The sequence below is a fragment of the Stegostoma tigrinum genome, chromosome 19, assembly GCF_030684315.1.
Source record: "Stegostoma tigrinum isolate sSteTig4 chromosome 19, sSteTig4.hap1, whole genome shotgun sequence".
In the NCBI taxonomy this organism is placed as follows: Eukaryota; Metazoa; Chordata; class Chondrichthyes; order Orectolobiformes; family Stegostomatidae; genus Stegostoma; species Stegostoma tigrinum.
Window position 1 is genome coordinate 38,842,445 of NC_081372.1, and position 22,009 is coordinate 38,864,453.

Genomic DNA, 22,009 nt, shown 5'->3' on the forward strand with positions numbered 1-22,009 from the left:
GGAGGAGAACACATCCTATCTATTTCAATAGAACGGAGGCTGAGATCATGAGGAGTAACAGATCTTCAGAGTGACGATAACTGACAACCTGTCCTGGACTTCCCATATAGATGTGACAGTCAATAAGGCACAACAGCACCTCTTCTTCCTCAGGCTGATCAGCAGATTTGGCATGTCATAAGCTCCCTCACCAACTCCTATAGATGCAGAATTGAAAACCATTTCTGGATGCATAATGGCCTGGTATAGCAACTGCTCTGTCCCGGACTATAAGATAGTACAGAAGGTGGTGTGCATAGCCCAGACCATCACAGAAGACAACCTTCCATCCATGGACTCCATTTACACGGTTTGCTGCTGTGGAAAGGCGACCATCCTCAAAGACCTCTCCCACCCTGGTAGTGATCTCCTACAACCTCTTCCGTCAGGCAGAAGTTATAGAAGCCTGAACACACGCACGAGCAGGTTCAGGAACAGCATCTTCCTGGCCGTTACCTGACTGATGAATGGACTCTGTAGCCTCCAATAATGCTGATCTTGCTAATATTGATTTTGCCTTGTAATCTGTATGCCTCTGTCTGAGTCATTTTGACCTGTACATCCTTTGCTTACTATAATCTGCCTGTACCGCTCATAAAAAAAGCTTTCCACTGTATTTTAGTACACGTGACAATAAAACAATTAATCAATCAATAAGAGTGGTAGAGGCTGAAATCCTCTTGATATTTAAGAAGTATTAAGGCTGTTTGTGATGCCAAGGTACGCAAGGGTCTGATCCAAACATTGGAAAATGGGATTTAGAATGGTGGTTGTTTTTGACTGGCCACACTCGATGGGCCAAACGTTTTTTTTCTATGCTGCAGACCTCTATGACTATGACTCTAAATTCTACAATGCAGGAATAGAGTGTAATGAAATTGCCAATTTGATTCTGTGAAGAACATATAAAGCCTATTGCACTGATTGAGGCTATCTAGTCTCCTTTGTCTGCATATTAAAGAAATGCACAGCTTTCATTCAGCGTGGCCGAAAGTGTGCTTCAATGTTGTGTTTTGAATATAATATAACAAGTCTCAATCAACAGTCCATGTAAACTTGATAATAAATACTGTGAAAAGCTGAAGGGAAGTGCAAGGGTTTTGCACGTAAAGAAGAGTGTCAAGGTGAGGCAAGATCATTAATTCTGAGACACAAAGTTATAAGTCAAAGCCCCACTTCCATGCTTCATATTTAATAAAGGTAGACAGTGCAGGATGCCAAGAATGCTATAGAAGACTATATTCTCAGGTGAATTGTTAAACAGAGAACACATCTAAATGATCAGGTGAATTTAAGACATCATGCCTGAAGAAAGATCTGTCCGACGTTGTTCAGGCCAACACTGAACAAAATCAGCAAACTAAGTTAATTGATGTGAAAAATACAGTGGGATGCTTCGCTTGAATTAACTGCCATGTTTACCAGCACAACAACACTTCAATTCAGTTAGCTTTAAAAACATTTTAGTTGCTTGAGGATATGAAACACACTATATAAAAGTAAATTACCCTTAAGGGTAATTATGGGAAGGAAAGAAATAGCTCATGGCAAACAGTCTGGAAAAAAATATTAAATATTCATTCATCCTCAAAATATTTCCAGCTGTTGTCTTTCTAAACTGTAGACTTTTAACATGCAACCACGGAAGACACGCTGAGCACCATTAGTAGAAGAATCTCAGTCTAATAATACAGAGTATGCAAACATTTGATCTGTGTTCAAGAAACACTGAGGAAGATTCGTAATTGAGAAACCTGAAAATATGATAGAACACTGAAAACCAAGACAATATTGCATAAAAAACTGTCTGAATAACTTCAAAAAGAAAATTTCTAATCATAATGAATTGAATACCCATCCAGCAATAAAAATACCACTTGAAGAGCTCATTTGTCAGATGAGTAGTTGTAGGTATGGTTGTTCCATAATCTTAACCCATATTATATGTTTAAGTAGTTAACTGTTGCAACAATTTTATAACATGGATTCGAAAAACCTGAAGAGTTACAAGAAATATTGAACTGTACTTCAAATACTGGTGTTTTTTCACGGTCAACTTTGCGAGTAATCATTATGGATCCCAAGCTTTTGTTTAAATGGAACAAGCCCATCTCCGGTGGTACGTCAACTCCACTGCCACTCAGTCTGAATATAATGTTCTCCACAATTGTCTTGACATTATTGACCTATGAAAACAAAATAAAATTGCAAATTATAATAAATAAACTCACTGGTCTTCTATCATACAACACAAAGTAATCGGTCTGGTCGCAAAGCTAATGAGTGGTAACTGGTTAGAACACAGCAGATATCAGGTCATTTTATGTTAACTTGTGCCTTGTAATTTTTTGTATGATTAATATACAATTAACTAAAAAAGCAATAACATGTAGAAGTTAATGATAAAATACGTTGTAAAAGAGAACAGTTTAGGCTTTGATATTAAATTTGATCCCAAGAGTCGTGCAAAGAAATAGTATAAAGTATAGACCCACATTGAAGAAGGCAGCATCGTGCAAGCAAGCAATCATAAAATTTCAGAGGAATCAACATTACATTAGGGTAGAATAAGTTTTAGATGATATTGATGGCAGAATCAATTTTATTTGAAATAACAGTAAACCAAAGTTTATTGATCATATTATGTGAAGTGCAGATATGAGGATTATTTAATAGAATTCCTGCGGTGTGGAAACAGGCCATTCGGTCCAACAAATCCACACCAACTCTCTGAGGAGCATCCCCCAATACTAAACCACCTGTCCTACCCATCCACAGGCACAATGGGAGGAAGCCGGAGCACCTGGAGAAATCCCACAGACGTGGGAAGAATATGTAAACTCCACACAGTCACCTTGGTGCTGTGAGGCAGCAGTGTTAACCACTGAACAACTGTGCTGCCCACTGTTTTCATGTAGGTTAGGCGTAAAGGACAAAATGAGAAAAAACTGAGAGAGTGGGGCTGCAGAAATTGAACCACAGGCTGGTCGAACAACACAACGGGCAGAGACAGAGACATTGAATTAAAAGAAATGTAAAATTATGATTGAGCACTGAAGGAACAACATTAGGAGGAGACAGAGTTGTTATTCTATCTAGTTGAGGGGTAAAAACATTTTACACATACTTTTATTTTTATTTTTCATTTTGTTTTCATTTTATATTGACTCTAATCTATTGACCATGATTCCTAATTATTCAAAAGCAGTCTTTGCATTCTATAAAATATTCTCCAGACTAAATTGGATGTACCACTGAGAAAGTTTGGAGGAGCAGAAAAATGAATGTAGGAGCTGTGCCAGAACACCTGTAGCAACATGTAAGTTATTGGTGCTTTCAACCAGCTTTCAAAGTCAACTCTACTTCCAAGTCCCCTGGTCTAATTTTAACTCAGTATAATTGAATGGATTTTAAACTAGTTAAATTTTCTTCTCTCTTCTCCCACCTCTTTCCAAATACTTTGCAATATTGTTCAATCAGGAAGATAATCTCAAATGGCAAGCAGCTCCTTCCATTTAATGTCATTTCATCTCCACTGCATCAGTTGTCAACAAAGGTTTGGACTAATACAATTCTTCATTTCTGAGCCACAGATTTGTTTAGCTGTCTCCACAACAATTGAATTTGACCAGCCATTTTACTTACACAAACAGCATAATTACAGGTTTAAGTAGAGTTTTAGAAACACCACAAAACTGTTATAAATATTTACGCATACCAACAATTTAACCTTATACACTGCAACCATTACATAAGTTGACTGCATTCTTTTACATTTAAGCCTATCACCCAAATGGAAATTTATAAAAACTGTGACTTACTCGCACAGCAAATTTAGGAAAAGGTCCTTCATCTTCTTCCACAATATCAATAGTACCTAGAACCCACATTCTCTTCTGGCGGTGCAATATTTCCGGCTCTACTTCTTCGGCCTCATGAGTGCCAAAGTTCTGAAATAAATAATCTTGCTATATAACCGGTACTCAAAATAATATTGGTTATCATAATTTTCTGTGAAATCACCCTGTTATGTTAGAACAAATGAAAGGAATGCAAACTAGAGGATCAATCACAATCCTTTTGAATTTGTAATCAATTCATAAAAGTTTTCATTAAAATAGATGAAGATCTGCTCCCCCTTCTGACGACCTACCAACTATGGCATTTTCCTTGATAAATTATGAGATAGCTCCTCAGTGTTTGTGCGCAAGAATTTAACATTTGAACTAGAAGACTGCCATTGAATGTGCAAGAGAAGTATTTGCCATGGGGGAAAATTGACCATAGGTGTTCCTGCTTTGTTCAGGAGAAGAAATTGTATGTTAGTTTGAAGGTTTATGAAGAGAAAATGATAGACATTTTCTTAATTACCTTGCAATTTTTTCTACATTACATTTCTACAAAAAACTTTAAAGTACTTTTCTGCTGTACCGCATTTTCATTTCCTGAGATTTTGAAAGGCAGATTATTCGATACAAGTCACTTTTTCTTGAAAAGAGAAACATATGCAAGAGAAAATGAATCATCATGACTTAGAGCAAAATGAACAACATTATAATAGATAAAATGAATTTCTTGAAAAGTTCGTTAGACTTTAAAACACAAATCACCAGGGTCTTACAAGATTATATCTTCACACGGTAATTTTGTTGGAAGGGAATAATTGTATGGTTAGTCTTTACTGATACAACTTGAATCAAATTTTGTTATGCATCACAATCATGCAGTCTGATTCATTATGCATACATCGGCAAGCTCGCGGAGCACCACAGAATGGTTGCAGTGTGCAATGAATAAATGACTGATTGGTGGAAATAGCCCTTGATAATAACTTGAGGAAATAAAACGAGATCAACAAAAGCATTTCACTTTTATAAATAGAAGCTCAAATGCAAAAAGAGAATTTGACTGTTTGGCCCTTCAGTATGAATCTGGCCTATTATAATCTTAACTACATTTCAAATTCATCAATAATTTTCCTTCTGTCAGTTAGGCATAGGAGTCAAACAAAACACTTTTGTAATGAAGTAAACCAAACTGAGAATTCTCCAGTGTTAGAACAAGTTGTCTGCCAAAAGCCTAATATATGTTTACATTCAGAATAGATCTCTTAGAACTGTGCACAGCACAGCTTTGGAACTAGAAGAGATTGCTGCAATTGGCGCACTGATTGTCCTGCACAAAAACACATGCAGTTTAGAGGGAAAGTTACTCACAAAGTGTCAGAGATGGTGAGCAGGTGACGGCCCTTCCTGGTGTGGCTTTAGTAATAGTGAGATTGTTCTGACAATACATAAACCATTTTTTGTGTTCTGAAGATGATTTGTGATTTCTCCCCTCAAGTTTTAAATGGTGAGTTAAGAATCTTGCTGTTAAATAGTAACTATCTTATTTCCACATATTTGCATCTCATATTAGCCTAGCCTGACTTTTTTTTATGCCACTTCCATTTCTCTCCTTCCATGAGAAACTAGATGGCACAAATGCTAAAAATGAAAGTCAGCGCAGGAACCTGGCACTTCATGTTCCCATGCCAACATGCTCCTTGAACTTTTGTCCAGACAAGTTGACATTGCCAAGTCACCAGCCTCATCATACCATCATGGCTGACCTCAAACCAACTCAGATGCTTGACTTTGGAGTTCAGGGTTACCTATGACATGCATGCGTCTGCCATATCTCTTTCCTGCAGGGACGGAGTGTATCTGCACAGGATGCATCTTGTGTCTTTTAACTTGCTTTCTCAGCACTCCCTCATTTTTCATTTACCTGGAGGGTGCCAGCCTGCATTGTTTCATTATAGTGCCGGGGGAGACGCCTACAGTTTGTCACAGTGGGAAGAAATGAAAAATCGAGAAGGTGAACCTGTCACTTGTGATATGGTAGATTTCAGAACTTTAGTAGCAGTTCATGGATTGAATAAGTTAACAAAAGATAAACAGTTATACACGGAATGACGCAGAATAACTCTGTCTGGAATAAAGTAGTAAAGACAAGAACAGTAATTGAAAGCAGTTAGCCATACCAGGGAGTCAAGATTGCATAAACAAAACTGCTTTGACACCACTTTGATCAAGTGGATGCTTTGTTGCCACAAAGGACGAGGGTTGCCCTGCAGAAGAATTTAAGGAGGTAACTCGATGGGAAAGTGGACAGTGAAGGAGATTATCTAAGATTACAAAGAGATTTTGATCAATTGGGTCAATAGGTCTGAGGAATACAAGATGGAGTTTAATTTGGATACGTATGAGGTATTGCATTTTGGTAAAACAAACAAAGGCAGGACTTATACAACTAAAAATATAGCCTTAGTTATTATTGTGGAACAGGGAGACCTAGACGTTCAGGTATGCAATTCCTTGAAATTCGCTGAAAGATAGATAGGGTGGTTCAGTAGGTATTTAACACACTTGCCTTCATTGCTCAGACCTTTGAGTTTGGAGTTGGGAAGCCATATTGATTGGTGAGGCCTTTTTTTTGGGAGTTCTGTGTCCAGTTATGATTTCCCTGCTATAAGAAGGGTATTATTAAGCTGGAGATGGTTCAGAAGAGATGTACCAGGATGTGGTCAGGAATGGAGGGTTTGAGTTTGAGGGAGAGGTTAGATAGGCTGGGACTTTTTTTCACTGGAGCATAGGAAGTTGAGGGCTGACTTTATAGAGGTTTACAAAATCGCAAGGGTTATAAGATAAGGTGAGTGGTATGTGACTTTTCTCTAGGGTGGGGGATTTCAAGACCCAGGGATCACCTGTTTATATGGTGAGAGGAAAAAGATTTAAAAACTCGAAGTAAACAGCTTGTGAGGCCTTGGGTCTAATTTTAAAGTTAGGACAAGAGACGCAGCCTGAATTCATGTGGTCAGATCAAATATCCAAAGATCCAGGATTTTTAGGTTTTTGTTTAGTTTTTCAGTTGCAGTTATTGCTGGGGTCTAAACAGGGTTTGAAAGCGAATGTATACCTTTCCCTGCTACACTGTCGGCGTTTTCTCTTGATGTTTTTCTTTCTGGGCTGCTAGAATTGTGTGTGAATCTATTTTATTGATGTTGCCTTCGCCAAGGGTGTTTTTATAGGATGTTGTATGTTGGACTAGTTATTGCTTCCTAGTAAAATAATCTATTATACTGTTAATCTTTCTGTTAAAGTTACGTTATTCAAATTTCCTTGCTCTTTTGTTGTAGCTTACATATAGTGCATGAAAAAAGTGTGTTTTGCTTCAAATCAGACAGTTTGACCGATCGAATTGCATCCAGAATGAAATGTTTGGCACTTGTCTTTAAAGTAAGAAATGTTAGGCTGTAGGCTAACTTAGTAGTATATTTTAAGGGGGTCTTGTCTGGTTCTTAATGGTTGTGAGAACATAGAACATAGAAGATAGAATAGAGAAAAGTATAGCACAGTACAGGCCCTTCGTCCCATGATGTTGTGCCAAACTATTATCCTACTAGGATAAATCTACCCTGCATATCCTACATTTCACTATCCTCCATGTGCCTATTCAAGAGTTGCTTAATAGTCTCTAAAGTATCTGAATTCACGACCACTGCTGGCAGTGTATTCCACATGCCCACCACTCTCTATATAAAGAGCCTACCTCTGACATCTCCACTATATCTTCCTCCAATCACCTGAAAATTACCTCCCCTCATGATCGTCATTTCTACCCAGGGAAAAAGCCTCTGGCTGCCCATTCTATCTATGCCTTTCATCATCTTGTACACTTCTATCAAGTCACTGTCATCCTTCTTCACCCCAATTAAAAAAGCCCTAGCTCCCTCAACTTTTCCTCATAAGACCTGCCCTCCAGTCCAGAGAGCATCCTGGTAAATCTCTTCTGCACCCTTTCTACAGCTTCCACATCTTTCCTGTAATGAGGTGACCAGAACTGAACACAATATTCCAAGTGTGGTCTAATCAGAGATTTATAGAGCTGCACTATAACCTCACAGCTCTTAAATTCAATTCCCCTGCCAATGAAAGCCATCACACCATAAGCCTTCTTTACAACCCTATCAAAGTTAAAAACTTTGAGGGATCTATGGATGTGGAACCCAAGATGCCTCTGTTCCTCCAGACAGCCAAAGATCCTGCCATTAACCCTATATTCTGCATTAAAATTCAACCTTCCAAAATGAATCACTCTGCACTTTTCTGGGTTGAATTTCATGTGCTACTTCTATGCCTAGCTCAGCATTCTGTCAATGTCCCATTGCAACCAACGACAACCCTCCACATATTCACAACTCCACCAACTTTCGGGCCATCGGCAAACTTACTAACCCACCCTTCATTTCCTCATCCAAGTCTTTGATAAAGGTCACAAAGAGCAGAGGTCCCAGAACAAATCCCTGCTGAACACTACTGATCACCGAGCTACAGGCTAAATACTTTCCACCAACTACCAGCCTCTGTCTTCTATTGGACAGCCAGTTTTGTATCCTGACGGCCAAATTTCCCTGAATACCATGCCTCCTCACATTCTCAATGAGTTTGCCATGTGGGACTTTATCAAATACCTTGCTAAAATCTATATACACCACATCCACTGCTCTACCTTAATTAATGTGTTTTGTCACATCCTCAAAGAATTCAATAAGGCTTGTGAGGCATGATCTGCCCCTCACAAAGCCATGCTGACTATTTCTAATCAAACTGTGTTTTTCCAAATAATCATAAACACTATCTCTCAGAATCCTCTCCAATAATTTGCCCACCACAGAGGTAAGACTGACCAGTTTATAATTTCCAGGATTATCCCTATTCCCTTTCTTGAATAAAGGAATGACATTTGCCACCCTCCAATCTCTTAGTACTATTCCAGTGGATAGTGAGGACACAAGGATCATTGCCAAAGGGGCAACATTCTCTCCCCTTGCTTCCCATAGAAACCTTGGGTATATCCCGTCTGGGCCAGGAGACTTAGCTATCCTCATGCTTTTTCAAAGTTTCTAGCACATCCTCCTTCCTAACATCAACCTGTTCAAGCATATCAGCTTGTTTCATGCCGTCCCCACAAACGTCAAGGTTCCTCTCACCAGTGAATACTGATGAAAAGTATTCATTAAGGGCCTCCCTGACCTCCAAGCACAAGTTCTCTCCACTATCCCTGATTGGTCCTACCCTAACTCTGGCCATCCTCTTGTTCCTCACGCAAGTATAGAAATGCCTTGGGGTTTTTCTTGATCCTACTTGCCAAGATTTTCTCATACCCCCGTCTAGCTCTCCTTAGTCAATTTTTCAGTTCCTTCCTGGCTATCTTGTAACTCTCTAGAGTCCTGTCCGATCCTTGCTTCCTCAACCTTAAGTAAGCTTCCTGCCTCCTGACTAGGTATGCCACTTGTCTCATCATCCAAGGTTCCTTCACCTTACCACCCTTTCCTTGCCTCAGTGGGACAAACCTATTCAGTACCTACAGCAATTCCTCCCTCAATAGCCTCCACAATTCTATCATGCATTTCTCTGAGAACTTCTGATGCCAATTGCTGTTCCATAGTTCTTGCCGAATAGTATTGTAATTACCCATGCCGCAGTTAAATGCTTTCCCATACAGCTTGCTCCTATCCCTCTCTGTGACTATTGTAAAGGCCAGGGAGTTGTGATCAATATCGTCAAAATGGTCTCCCACTGAGAGATCTGATACATTGCCCAGTTCATTGCCAAGCACCAAATCCAATATGGCCTCCTCTCTAGTCAGTCTATCTACATATTGAGTCAGAAATCCTTCCTGGACACACCTGATAAAATCTGATCCATCCAAACTATTTGCACTTAGGAGGTTCCAGTCTACATCAGGGAAGTTGAAGTCATCCCTGACAACAACCCAATTACTTCTACACCTTTCCAAAATCTGTCTCCTGAACTGTTCCTCCGTGTCTCTATTGCAACTGGGGGGGGGGGGTTGAGAGAAAACTCCCAAGCAAGTGACTTCTCCTTTCCTATTTCTGCTTTCCACCTGTACTGACTCAGTGGAGAAATCCCCCTCCACAACCTCCCTTTCCAACAGAGTGATAAAGAGACATAAATGCATCAACACAAAAGTCAAAGGCTGCAACAACAACAAAGGTTCACATCTCCTTTACATGCAGCAGGGCCTGCTCCCCAGCTTAGCAGCAGAAACTTCAACAATTAAAGTCCAAACTGGCTCATTCATCTTAGAAGCCAGTTACTTCGAGTTTCTCTCTGGCATTGGGTGCTCAATGCTTCATCACTTTGCCGTGCTCTCTTGAATGGCCCTACTTGTCAATGTCCTCATCATTATCTTCAACCTTAGAGGATTTCTATTGATCCCCAATTTCTTCTTTATCCAGGAAATCCCGAGCTTTATCATCTCCAGTTGTGAATGGCTCAGCCAGCCTCAGTGCCATTTAGCACATTTTATCTGGACTCTGCTCCAATGTCCTGCCACAGCATCAAAAACTGTACATTATGGAAGGATATGGTCTAGTTCAGTGTTGTCATGGTGGAAGCTTGAGCAGACTTGTTTCTTTGTTCTGCATTAATCTGAGGGCTTCATAAAGGTCTCACCAACCATATTTGGAGAGGGTAGCCTTATCCCTTGCTTGCATTGCTGCATGGGCTGCAGATTTTGGAGAGTCAGGTTCCTATGACTTCTTGAGTATGAAAGAGTCATGGCAGCTCCCAGGATATCAGTTGTACTGGGTAATTTGAGAATTGATGAGTCTTCTCTGTGGACAGCCTTTGAGGGTTAATGATAGACAGTCTCAAAGAAATGTGGATACAGTTGATAGCACCCAAAGAAGAGACATGCTTGTACATCGTAGCCCATGTCATTGTCAACTTACAAGTCTAGTGTGCAAGAGTGCCAGCTCTGAAATGTTGTTCCAGTCCTAACTATGGAATGTGTTTCTGATATGAAAAGTTCACGTGATGAAAATATATTTGCTTGTTTACATTTGCTTAACTGACATGACAAGGAGACAGATATCACACACAATATAATGGCCATAATTGCTTAATGCCACAAGTCTTCAGCTCCATTCTTTGACAATGAATGAGCTGTCAATGAAGTGAGCAAATTGAAGCCAGATGGATGGCAGAACCAAATCACTGCAGTTAGAACTAGTGCAATTGCATTTACCAGGTTCTTAAGTTTCAAATGTTTAGTTCCTCCTTTGAGGGAGGCAACAGTAACGTACTGCACACATTTTGTCTCCTGTATCAGCCTTTTTATTCAGCTGTTGCACAATTGATCTTCAATTCAACAGGGCAAAATTCCAACTTTGCATTCATCGGAGTCAGATCCCCACCTGAGATTCAGGATGATTCATTCCTTATCCCTTTTATTCCATTAATGTTGTTTTTCCTGTGTCAGCATTGATCTTTCAGCCTTTCCCATTTCTGCTGAACCCCTGTATAGAATTGTTAACATGTTATTTTATCCTTGAAGCCCATAGTTTTGTGAACTTCCATGACCTTGTTGGTCATGCATCCTCCCTGTGTAGAGACCAGAGTGCCTGTGACCTGTGATAATGTCCCCTCTAAGAGATTCCAGTCCCATGCCATGTTCTATGAGACCCCACCTTTCTATCTTGGATGACCTGTTTTCATTGTAATCATTCCCTCAGCAAATACATCCCAAGCCTTTACTTACACGCTCTCTCCAAGACTCCATAGACTGCCCCATGATAAGCTCCCTGACCATAATTTTGCAAACTGCTAGGACTAATCATGGTCCACTCTCCAAACTGCTTTGGCAGGACAACTGCAACAGAGCACAGCCCAAACCCCAGACTGATATCTCTGCAACACCCGACTGACCTATGGTGATCCCTGGATTGGTTGTGCTGACCTGTAGGACTAACTGTGGACTCGAGTGCAAGGACTTGGATCTCTGGATTTTTATAGGACCAAGTACCAGACTGACAGAAAGCAATATCCTGACCTGGAATTGGATGGGCTCTTTGACCAAATGTGATCATATCTCCTGACCTCACTAGGGACTGCTTGCCTTCAACTTTCAGGTGTGGCCATTTAGGCGCAACATGGTGACTCAGTGGTTAGCACTGCAGCCTCACAGCACCAGGGCCCGGGTTTGATTCCAACTGTCTGTGTGGACTTTGCACATTCTCCCCGTGTCTGTGAAGGTTTCCTCCAGGTGCTCCAGTTTAACTCCCACAGTCCAAAGATGTGCAGGCTAGGTGGATCGGCCATGATAAATTGCCCACAGTGTTCAGGGATGTGTAAATTAGGTGTGTTATAGGGGGATGGGTCTGGGTGGGATGCTCTGAGGGCCGGTGTGGACTTATTGGGCCGAGGAGCCTGTTTCCACACTGTAGGGATTCTTAGTAATTTAGTCATAGAGAGATATAGAAAGGAAACAAACCCTTTAGTCCAACTCATCCATGCCAACCAGATATCTTTTATAAAACTAATCCCATTTACTAGCATTTGGCCCTTATCCCACTAAACCTTTCCATTTTATATACATATCCAGATGTCTTTTATGTGCAATTATACCAGCCTCCACCACTTCCTCTGGTGGTCATTCCATACACGCACTACATTCTGCGTGAAAAATTGTCCTTTGTGCCACTTTCATCTCTTTCCCCTCTCACCTTAAACCTCTGCCCTCTAGTTTTTGACTCCCCCACCCTTGAGAAAAGACCTTGTCTATTTACCCTATTCATGCCCCTCATGATTTTATACACCTCCACAAGGTCCCCCCTCAGTCTCTGAATCTCAAGGGAAAATAACCCCAGTCTATTCAGCCTCTCCCTGCAGCTCAAACCCTCCAACCCTGGCAACGTCCTCGTAATTCTTTTCTAAAACCTTTCTAGTTTCACAACAGCTTTCAGTTTCACAATTTGCTTGATGTACACGTCGTGTAAGCTGCTGGTAGATGCTGCAGATCTGATTTTGACACAATCCTGTGTTGTACAGTACGTTCTGGGTAAATCACCACAAGTTATCTTTAATTCAGGTCCTTATTAAGAAATTTCACAATGATTTAAACTTTACTGCATGTAGCGACTAAAATTAGACCCCTCAAGTAAGCAAGTTAAGTCTTGGATGGTGTCACAGCTACAGAAAGGGAGGTTGTGGAGGGTTTCTCCACTGAGTCAGTATGTGTGGAAAGCAGAAACAGGAAAGGATCAGTCACTTTCTTGGGAGTTTTCTCTCAACCACCTATTTGCAACAGAGACACTGAGAAACAGTTTGGGAGACAGATTTTGGAAAGGTGCAGAAGTAATTGGGTTGTTCTCAAGGGTGACTTCAACTTCCCTAATGGTTGCTCCCACTTTCAAGCGTCTGTACAATACATAAATGACTGGCATGGTAGGGAAGCTTTGGTGCAGTCAGAGAGAGGGAGAATCAACATCATATGGCACTAAAGTTAAGTCTCTCTTAAGTTTTCATTCAGCATTTTGAGTCTTCTGTGATGAATTCACTTGTGATAGCCAACAAGTCGAGAGGAGAAAATGCTTTACTGGTTAGCGTTACATTCTGATATTCTTCCCCAGTGGCAAATAGAATTTACCAGAATCAATACCAAGCAGTCAGTGAAACAGCTTTATTTATTTAATCAGCATTTCTTCCCTTGACAAATGGTCTAGTCCTCTCAAATCTGTTCATGTATATGAGTAAGCATTGTTTCATGAATTGCTTCATTGCTTATGAAGTATTTTAGGATCCCAGGACTATTCCCCGCTCATTCTATGCTACTGTGTCTCCTGTTGTATCATTTTTCTAAAACTGAATAGCTAGGCTTACTTCAGAGGCTATTTAAATGTCAGGCATATTGGTGTGGGATTGAAATCACACACAACAAAGCCAACAAACTTTATATTCCTGAAGAAACACAACTGGATTTATGCAGCCACAACAATCCTACAGCCACTGTTTAAACGTGAGTTCTTATTCTCAAAGTACCAGGGCCAGACTTGGAATTCTTTCCATGTATTCTTAAAACACCAGGCAAACATTGATGCATTGTATCGCAAGTTAAGTCATGCTCAAAATTTGTGCTACGTTGTGGGTTTTAACCAGCATGTGATTTGGCACTTTTTGAAAATATTTAAAACCTGTAAAAAAATAACTGGGGCAATGGAATTCAATATAAATCAATGAGCTTTGAAATGCAAGGAAGTGACGGAGACAGTCATCAGCAGTGCTATGAAGCAGCACTGCTCAGGGATAACATGCTCACTGCTGTCTAGGACCACCCAGCTCCTAACCTCATTTCAGCTTGGTTCAAACATGATCAAAGGAGCTGAATTCCAAGGGTTTGGGAGAGTGACAGCCTTTAACATCAAAGCTGCAACTCCGGAATTGAAGACCCCTAGCAAAACTGGCGCCAATAGGTATTAGGTTAAAACTCTTTTGTTTGGAGTCATACCCAACAGATAGGAAGATGATTGTAGTTCATGGAGGTCAAACCTCTCAGCTCCAGAGTATCTCTGCAGGAGTTCCTTGGGGTAGTATCCTGGGCCCAACTACCTTCGGCTGCTTTATCAATGACCTTCTGTCCATCATAAAGTCAGAAGTAAGGATGTTCACCGATGATTGCATTATGTTCAGCAGCATTCGCAACTCCTCAGATACTGAAGTGGTTCATGTATAAATGCAATAAGACCTGGACAATATCCAGGCTTGGGCTGAAAAGTAGCAAGTAACATTCATGCCACACAGATGGTAAGTGATGTTATCTCCAAAATGACACAATCTAATCACATCACCTTCTCATTCAATGGCATTACAATCACTAAATTCCTCGCTATCAATACCTTGGAAGTTACCATTGACCAAAATCTAACCATATACATACAGTGGCCACAAGAGCAGGTCAGAAGCTACAAAGACTGCAGCAAGTAACACACTTCCTCACTCCCCAAAAGCTTGACCGTAACCTACAAAGGTACAGTCAGGAGTGTGATGGAATACCCTCCATTTGCCTGAGTGAGTGCTGCTTCAACAACATTCAAGAAGCTTGACTGTTTCCAGGATAAATCAGCCTGCTTGAATGACACCACCATCCATTAATATACACTTCTGCCACTGCTGGCAATATTAACAGCAGCGTACATTATCTACAGGGGTGGCCCAGTGGTTCGTGCTACTGCCTTGCAACAATGGGGGAACTGGGTTCAATTCCAGCCTTGGGTGACTGTCCAAACAACATTTGCATTCTTTTTGTATTTGTGTGGGTTTCCTCCAGGTGTAATGTGAACTGTTTTAATACATCAATATTTATTTCCCCCAGTTTTCTAATCTCCATTTCTTTCTTCACGGTAAAAACAGAGGCAAAACACTCATTTAGTATCATTCCCATCTCCTGGGGTTCATCACAAAGATGACCTCTTTGATCTTTAAGGACCCCTGCACACACACTGATTACTCTCTTACACTTAATGTACTTGCAGGTTTTTTTTGGATTATCCTTAACCTTATCTGCTGATGCTATCTCCTCTTTGCTTCCCTGATTTCTTTCTTCAGAATGCCCCCCACTCTTTATATTGATTAAGAGATTCATTTGAACCAAGTTGTTTATATCTAAAATAGGTTCTCTTTTATTCTTGACTAGAACCTCAATATCTTTCTTCATCTTTTATACCTTAATCTTACCAGCCCTACCCTTCACTCTAACAGGAACATAATGCCTTTGAACTCATGTCATCACATACTTGAATGCCTGTCACTTGTCAGATGTCCTTTTACCTGTGAACAATCTACTCCAATCAACTTTTAGAAGTTATTATCTTATACCATTAAAACTTGTCTTACTCCAAGTCAAAGCTTTAACTTTTATGGCAGGTTAATCATTTTCCATAGTTATTTTAAAACTTATTGAATTAGATCCAAAATATTACCCTACTTTCGCTTCAATCAACTGCTCCATCTTATTCCCCAAAAGAAGGTTAGCTTTTGCTCCTTCTCTGTTTGGAACTTTCACATATTGATAAAGAAAATTTTCTTGTACATCATTTGACAAACTCTTCATCATCCAACCTTTAACACTGTGGTACCCCAGTCAACATTTGGAAAATTAAAACCCCCATAATTACAACCTTACCATACTTACATATGTCTGAGATCTCAATTTCTCTCAAAATTTGGGGGGTAGGGGGGTGCAGGGAAGTTATGGAACAATCCTATCAAGGTGCTCTTTCCTTTGTTATTTCTAATTCCTACCCGTATATTTTTGCTGGATGATTTTTCAGCAATATCTTCCTTAGTTGCAACCATCATATTTTCTTGAATCAAAAACATCACTCCCCTGTCTTTCTTGGCTCTCTTTCTATCCTTCCTAATGCATCTAAAATCCAGAACATTGAGCTGCCTGTCTTGTCCATCCCTCAGCCGACTGTCTGTAGTAGTTATGATACTCCAATCCCATGGTCCTAAACATGTCCTGAGTTCATACGCCTTTTCACTCCCATGTCCATCTGCATAAAGTCTCCCCTTAATCGAACTGGCAAATCTCCCTGCTAAGATATTGGTCCCATTCTAGTTCAATTTAAACCCATCCTTTTTGAACAGGCCTTTTCTGTCCCAGAAGAGATTCTAACTGTCCAAAAACCTGAATCCCTGAACAATACACCAGCTCTTCAGCCATTGACAGTCTCTTCTATCTAGGCACTAACTCTGAGCTGGCTGTTCAGAGTATTTGTTCAGTTCGCATGTAAATAAAGGGTGATTTGATGATGGGATACCTGCCTTCTTGTAGTTATTTCAAATATGCTTGAAATATTTATAGACGCCCTTAATCCCAACACCAGCAAAGCAACATACCACCCTATATTTACATTCACTGCCACAGAATCTGTCTGTGCCCCTGACAGGAGAGTCCCCTATAACAATTCTTTTTTAAATATTTTCAAATGCTGCCTAACATAAGAATCATCCCTGGTGTCCAATAACTGACTATACCTTCTATTTTCCTCAGAGACTATTCTTTTCAACAGTACCCAAAACTGAATATCTATTTGATAGAGGAATCGCCACAGGAGACTTTAAATAACTTCTCACTTTTCCTGACAGTCACGCATCTATCTGACCGATACTGCTTTGTAATCATTTTTCTAAGTCTACTACCCAACTCACTCTCTGCCTCATATATGCCTTCAGTATCATTAAGCCTAAACAAAAAGCCACTTTCAATAACACCTTATATATAAAATAAACTACCTTACATTGCAACAGAAAGTAATGTGAAACTGCAAAAAGAAAACTTGAAAAGAAATCAAACGTATAAAACTTAGGTAAAATCAACCACTTTACTGATGAACTGAATTAAAACCACTCCTCTTCAATAATTCCGTGGATATTAAAAAATATCCCCTGCAAAGTCAATCATCTGTAGGGCTCCGCAAACCAAAAACACAACTCGACTGTTCAAAAACACACTCATGCAATGTTTTAAAAAACGCTCCTTAAAATGAGTATTTTTTTTAATGTTTCTAAATTTAGACAAAAAGAACTTCAGTTGTTCACTGTAGGCGTCTGATAAGCTCGTAAAAAAAACTGTTAGTAAAATAGGTGATTGTTTTTGAGATGGTAGGGGCTGCCGATGCTGGAGAATCTGAGATAACACAGTGTGAAGCTGGATGAACACAGCGGGCCAAGCAGCAACAAAGGGGCAGAAAAGCTTGACGTTTCGGGTCGGGACCCCTCTTCAGTGATTGTTTTTGTTCAGTGTTTTGGGTTCTTTTTCATTTGAAAGGAAACAAATAAAAATCTTATATTAGTGAAATATAATAACTGTAATAAAACTATAATAAATCTGCAAGTAAGCCTGCAATCTCAGGAGCAGCTGCAAGGTCCACATTGCACACACCCAGAGTGAGTAAGTAAGTTAACCCACAGACAGGCCATTTAGATAGATTGACCATGCTAAATTGCTCCATTCAGTTCAGGGATGTTCAGTGGGTTAACTATGGTAAGTGTGGGGTTATGGGGATAGAGTGGGATGCACTTCAGAGGGTTTGTGCAGACTTGCTGGGCCAAATGACCTCCATTTGCTCAGCAGAGATTCCATAATCTACAAGGTACACTGCAGAAATTCAACAAATATTCTTAGACAGCTCCTTCCAAAGCCATGACCACTACCTTCTAAAAAAGACAAGGACAGCAAAAACATAAAATCGCCACCATAAGCAAGTCTCACTTTAAGCCAGTTTTGCTCCTGATTTTGAAATATATTGCCATTCCTTCAAAATCCTGGAATTCCCTCCATAATAGCATTGTTGTTTTATCTACAGCATGGGAACTGTTGCAGTTCCAGAAAGCAGATCAGTACTAAGCTCTCAAGCACAACTAGGGACAGGAATAAATGCTGCTGGTCACATGACCCATGAGTAAATATTAAAAAGCAAAGCATTGAGTTTATGAATTTCAAATGCAATTTAACTATTATAGACAGAAAACGACAATACAAATGAGATAACATGTTGTAGATCGGGAGGAGCACAGCAGGACAAGCAGCATTGGAGAAGCAGGCAAGTTGACGTTTTACAGCAGAAACAAAAAAGCCATAAAATAGCAAGACAGAGAAGAAATTCAGCAACTTCACCATCAACCTGAATTTACTAATCGGGGAAACGTGTTGCCAGGCATATGATCTAGCAGAGGTACATTTTTTGGTCGAAAGTCTAGTAAAAGTTGCAAAATCTGAGATCCACAATTGCATTCGAACAAATATGCTACCAAACTTGAAAGAGAAAGAAGTAATTCTGATGGCTTTCTCCAAACATTTGAATTGTTAACCAGTCACCACAATTCAGACGAAATAAAAATACATCAGTTAGTTTACAACTTGCTTAAGTGAAAAATCACTCGGCATTTTCATCAGCTGTCGGCAGACACTGTGATACTGGAAGCACCCTATGCTCAGTTCTTATTATTTAGCAACTGACGCACTTGTGCTGAAATTGAAAGACATAATAAGCATGCCATTCTATTCTCACAGGGAATGGACGGTTGAAATAAATATGAATATGTAGCTAGAAAGCAAAGGCATAAGAAACAACACAAGCCTTTCCATTTAACGTTAGGGTTTCCTACCCAAGCCACTTAAGAGCCCAGCTCAAATGAATAAATGGCAATTGATTAAAATATTTTTTTCAATGTACCCAAGCAAATAATATGGGACTAGAAAAGCAGAAAACAATCAGAGGTACGATACTATCTATTTAAAATACTAGAAAGCTAAGCTATATATGGATTTTTAAATTATTTCCAACATCTATTCCTACATCAACATTTATTATGTTAAATAACTCTCTGAACTCGTCACAGTATAATTACGATGCTTCTTCAGTTGGAAGACTTAACCACAACTATTAACAAGGAACTGATCTTACGTCCTGATAAATTTACATGGATAGCTTCCATTAAATGCAGATATGAGATTTAATAAAAGGTGTGTAACATTAAAACATAACATTAAAATTATGTCTGTAGATTTCTGTAGTCACTAATTCTGCTTTATTCCAGGATTATAATTACAGTAGCCACATCAATAGCAGTACCATGGGAGAAGCAATGGCGTAAACCAATAAAAAAAAGGTGATCTACCCAGCCAGGAGTTAGGCTACAGTGGAGATTCTAGGAGTACAGCAAATGATATCGCTGCCAAATTTGCATTGAACCTATTAATTTATAACTTGTTCCAAAGACACATTTTTCCTGACTAAAATAGTAATACAAAATCATAATATGCTTTACTTACTGTTAGAAGGAAAACCAGCAAGATTGTTACCTCCATACTGAAAGAATGTGATCAAGATGGTGAAAATCAGTTAAGCATAAGACACATTTCAATGACTTCATTTGCAAAACAAATTCAGTTCAACAAGCCTCAAACTGTTTTAACAGAGAAATGGGTGGTAACCATACTTTACACAATATTGTAAATATTTAACTATTTTACTGATAGCTTATCAATGATAACTGGTCAAAGGTTACGATATAGATCCTTACCTATGCTTTTACCAACTTCTAAGAAAAGCTAACAATAAATCATCTTCAGAGATGGTAGGAGCTGCAGATGCTAGAGAATTTGAGGTAACAAGGTACAGAGCTGGATGACAGTGGGTCAAGCAGCATCAGATGTGCAGGAAGGCTGACATTTTGGGCCTAGACCCTTCTTCAGAAATGGGGGAGGGGAAAGAGGTTCTGAAATTAATAGGTAGAGAGGGGGAGGCAGATACAAGATGGATAGAGAAGAAGGTAAGTGGAGAAGAGACAGACAGGTCAAAAAGGCCGGGATGGAGCCAGTGAAGGTGAGTGTAGGTGGGGAGGTAGGGAGGGGATAGGTCCAGGGACGATGGACATGTCGAGAGGGCGGGATGAGGCTAGTAGGTGGGAGATGTGGGTGGGGCTTGAGGTGGGAGGAGGGGATAGGTGAGAAGAAGAACAGGGTAGGGAGGCAGAGATGAGCTGGGCTGGTTTTGGGATGCGGTAGGGGGAGGGGAAATTTTGAAGCTTGTGAAGTCCACATTGATACCATTGGGCTGCAGGGTTCCCAAGCAGAATGTGAGTTGCTGTTCCTGCAGCCTTCGAGTAGCATAGTCGTGGCACCGAAGGAGGCCCAGGATGGACATGTCGTCTGAGGAATGGGAGGGGGAGTTGAAATGGTTCGTGACTGGGAGGTCAATAAATCATCTTTATTTTATTTCAGATTTCTTTTATTCAATTATGGTGCATAAATGTCACTGGCTGGACCAGCGCTTATTGCCTATCCCTAGTTTTCCTTGAAAAGGTAGTTGTGAGCTGCCTTCTTAAACTTTAAGATGTATTTGTTACCTGGTTATAAGAAAATACTGCTTGAATAGCAGAAGTACATTCAACAAATGCATTTAACATGAATTTGATGAAAATTGGAAGCAGGGATTTGAAGGTCAATGGAAAAAGAACAACAGAGTGGGATAGAGTGCATAAATCTTCCAGAAAACCCGCTTAAACATAATGGAATGAGTAATTCCTTCAGGGCAGCATCATTCTGTGATTTCACTGAAATGGGGTAGGGGATGGTGGGAGCAAAACTCATCCCTGGACTTTCAACTGTGCAAAACATTGCAGAGCTTGAAAAAGATGCCAGAAGAAGGCAGGGGAAGGGAAGCTGCAGTCTAAAGAGCTGTATTTTCTCCAGATTTTATATGGAAAAAATAATTTATGAAAAATATCATCAATGTTAATTCCTTATTCATTAATAGTCTCAAATTCTTTGCTTTTAATTTGTCACTAACCATGACATCAACTTAGTCGCCACATCACAAAAATAAGAGACAATACAATAAAAAAAATCCAAAATTGATAAATTAATTATTTGATAATTCAGGCAAGAATAAATGCTAATTTATTGCTTCCACAAGATCTTTTCTCAGCCACTCTACTGTGACTGGTTAAAAGTTATTTGCTTTAGGTATATGCGTATGATACATAGCATACACATGACCTTGGTAGGTGACCTCAAATAGCCTAGAATGCCCAGCTGCCAAATGCAGCATCTTAACCTGATCAGTAGTAGTTTGGCTGGCTGGCTTCCTGGAGAAGCATATCTATGACTCTCACTCTCTGACAGTAAGCTCAAATACACCTCTTCACAGTGCTTCTTGTAAGGATTCTATTCCATTCCCTCAGTTTCTCTGTCTCCACCATATCTGCTTTGATGATGTCAACTCCACTGAGTTGGTTCCAACATGACCTTCATTTTCCTTCAATAGTAGATTCTACCTGATTGTGATTGATAAGGCCCTCATCGTCTTCAATCCTTCCCAGAACAATGATAGGGGTTCTGCCAAAACACATTTTCCCCTCCCCTCCACTGCCAGCATAACGACCATTCTCTCTGTGGCAACTTGGAACATGCCTCTATCACTCCTTAAGCTTCCTCACTCCACTGTGACAACTTCCCATGCAACTGCAGAAAATCACATTCGCCTCATCCCTCTTTACTGTGTAAAATCCTAAACACATGCTACAGGAGAAGCAGGCTATTATTACCAACTCCT

At 39.9% G+C, this 22,009-nt stretch overlaps 1 protein-coding gene across 2 annotated transcripts in view; it reads right to left on the reverse strand.

The window, feature by feature from the left end:
- Window positions 1–19,825, reverse strand: part of LOC125461440 (cadherin-like protein 26) — an 80,446-nt gene extending 60,621 nt beyond the window's left edge. Inside the window, exons 1-3 of one of the 2 annotated variants that reach the window (XM_048550225.2) lie at window positions 19,726–19,825; window positions 3,861–3,989; window positions 2,067–2,225 (exon numbers count right to left, since the gene is read on the reverse strand). In XM_048550225.2, the coding sequence (XP_048406182.2) occupies window positions 2,067–2,225; window positions 3,861–3,989; window positions 19,726–19,761 (324 nt within the window). In that variant the 5' untranslated portion in view covers window positions 19,762–19,825. The remainder of the gene's footprint in view (window positions 1–2,066; window positions 2,226–3,860; window positions 3,990–19,725) is intronic. The other variant, XM_048550226.2, reaches the window with a different exon arrangement.
- Between the last annotated feature and the right edge of the window lie 2,184 nt (window positions 19,826–22,009).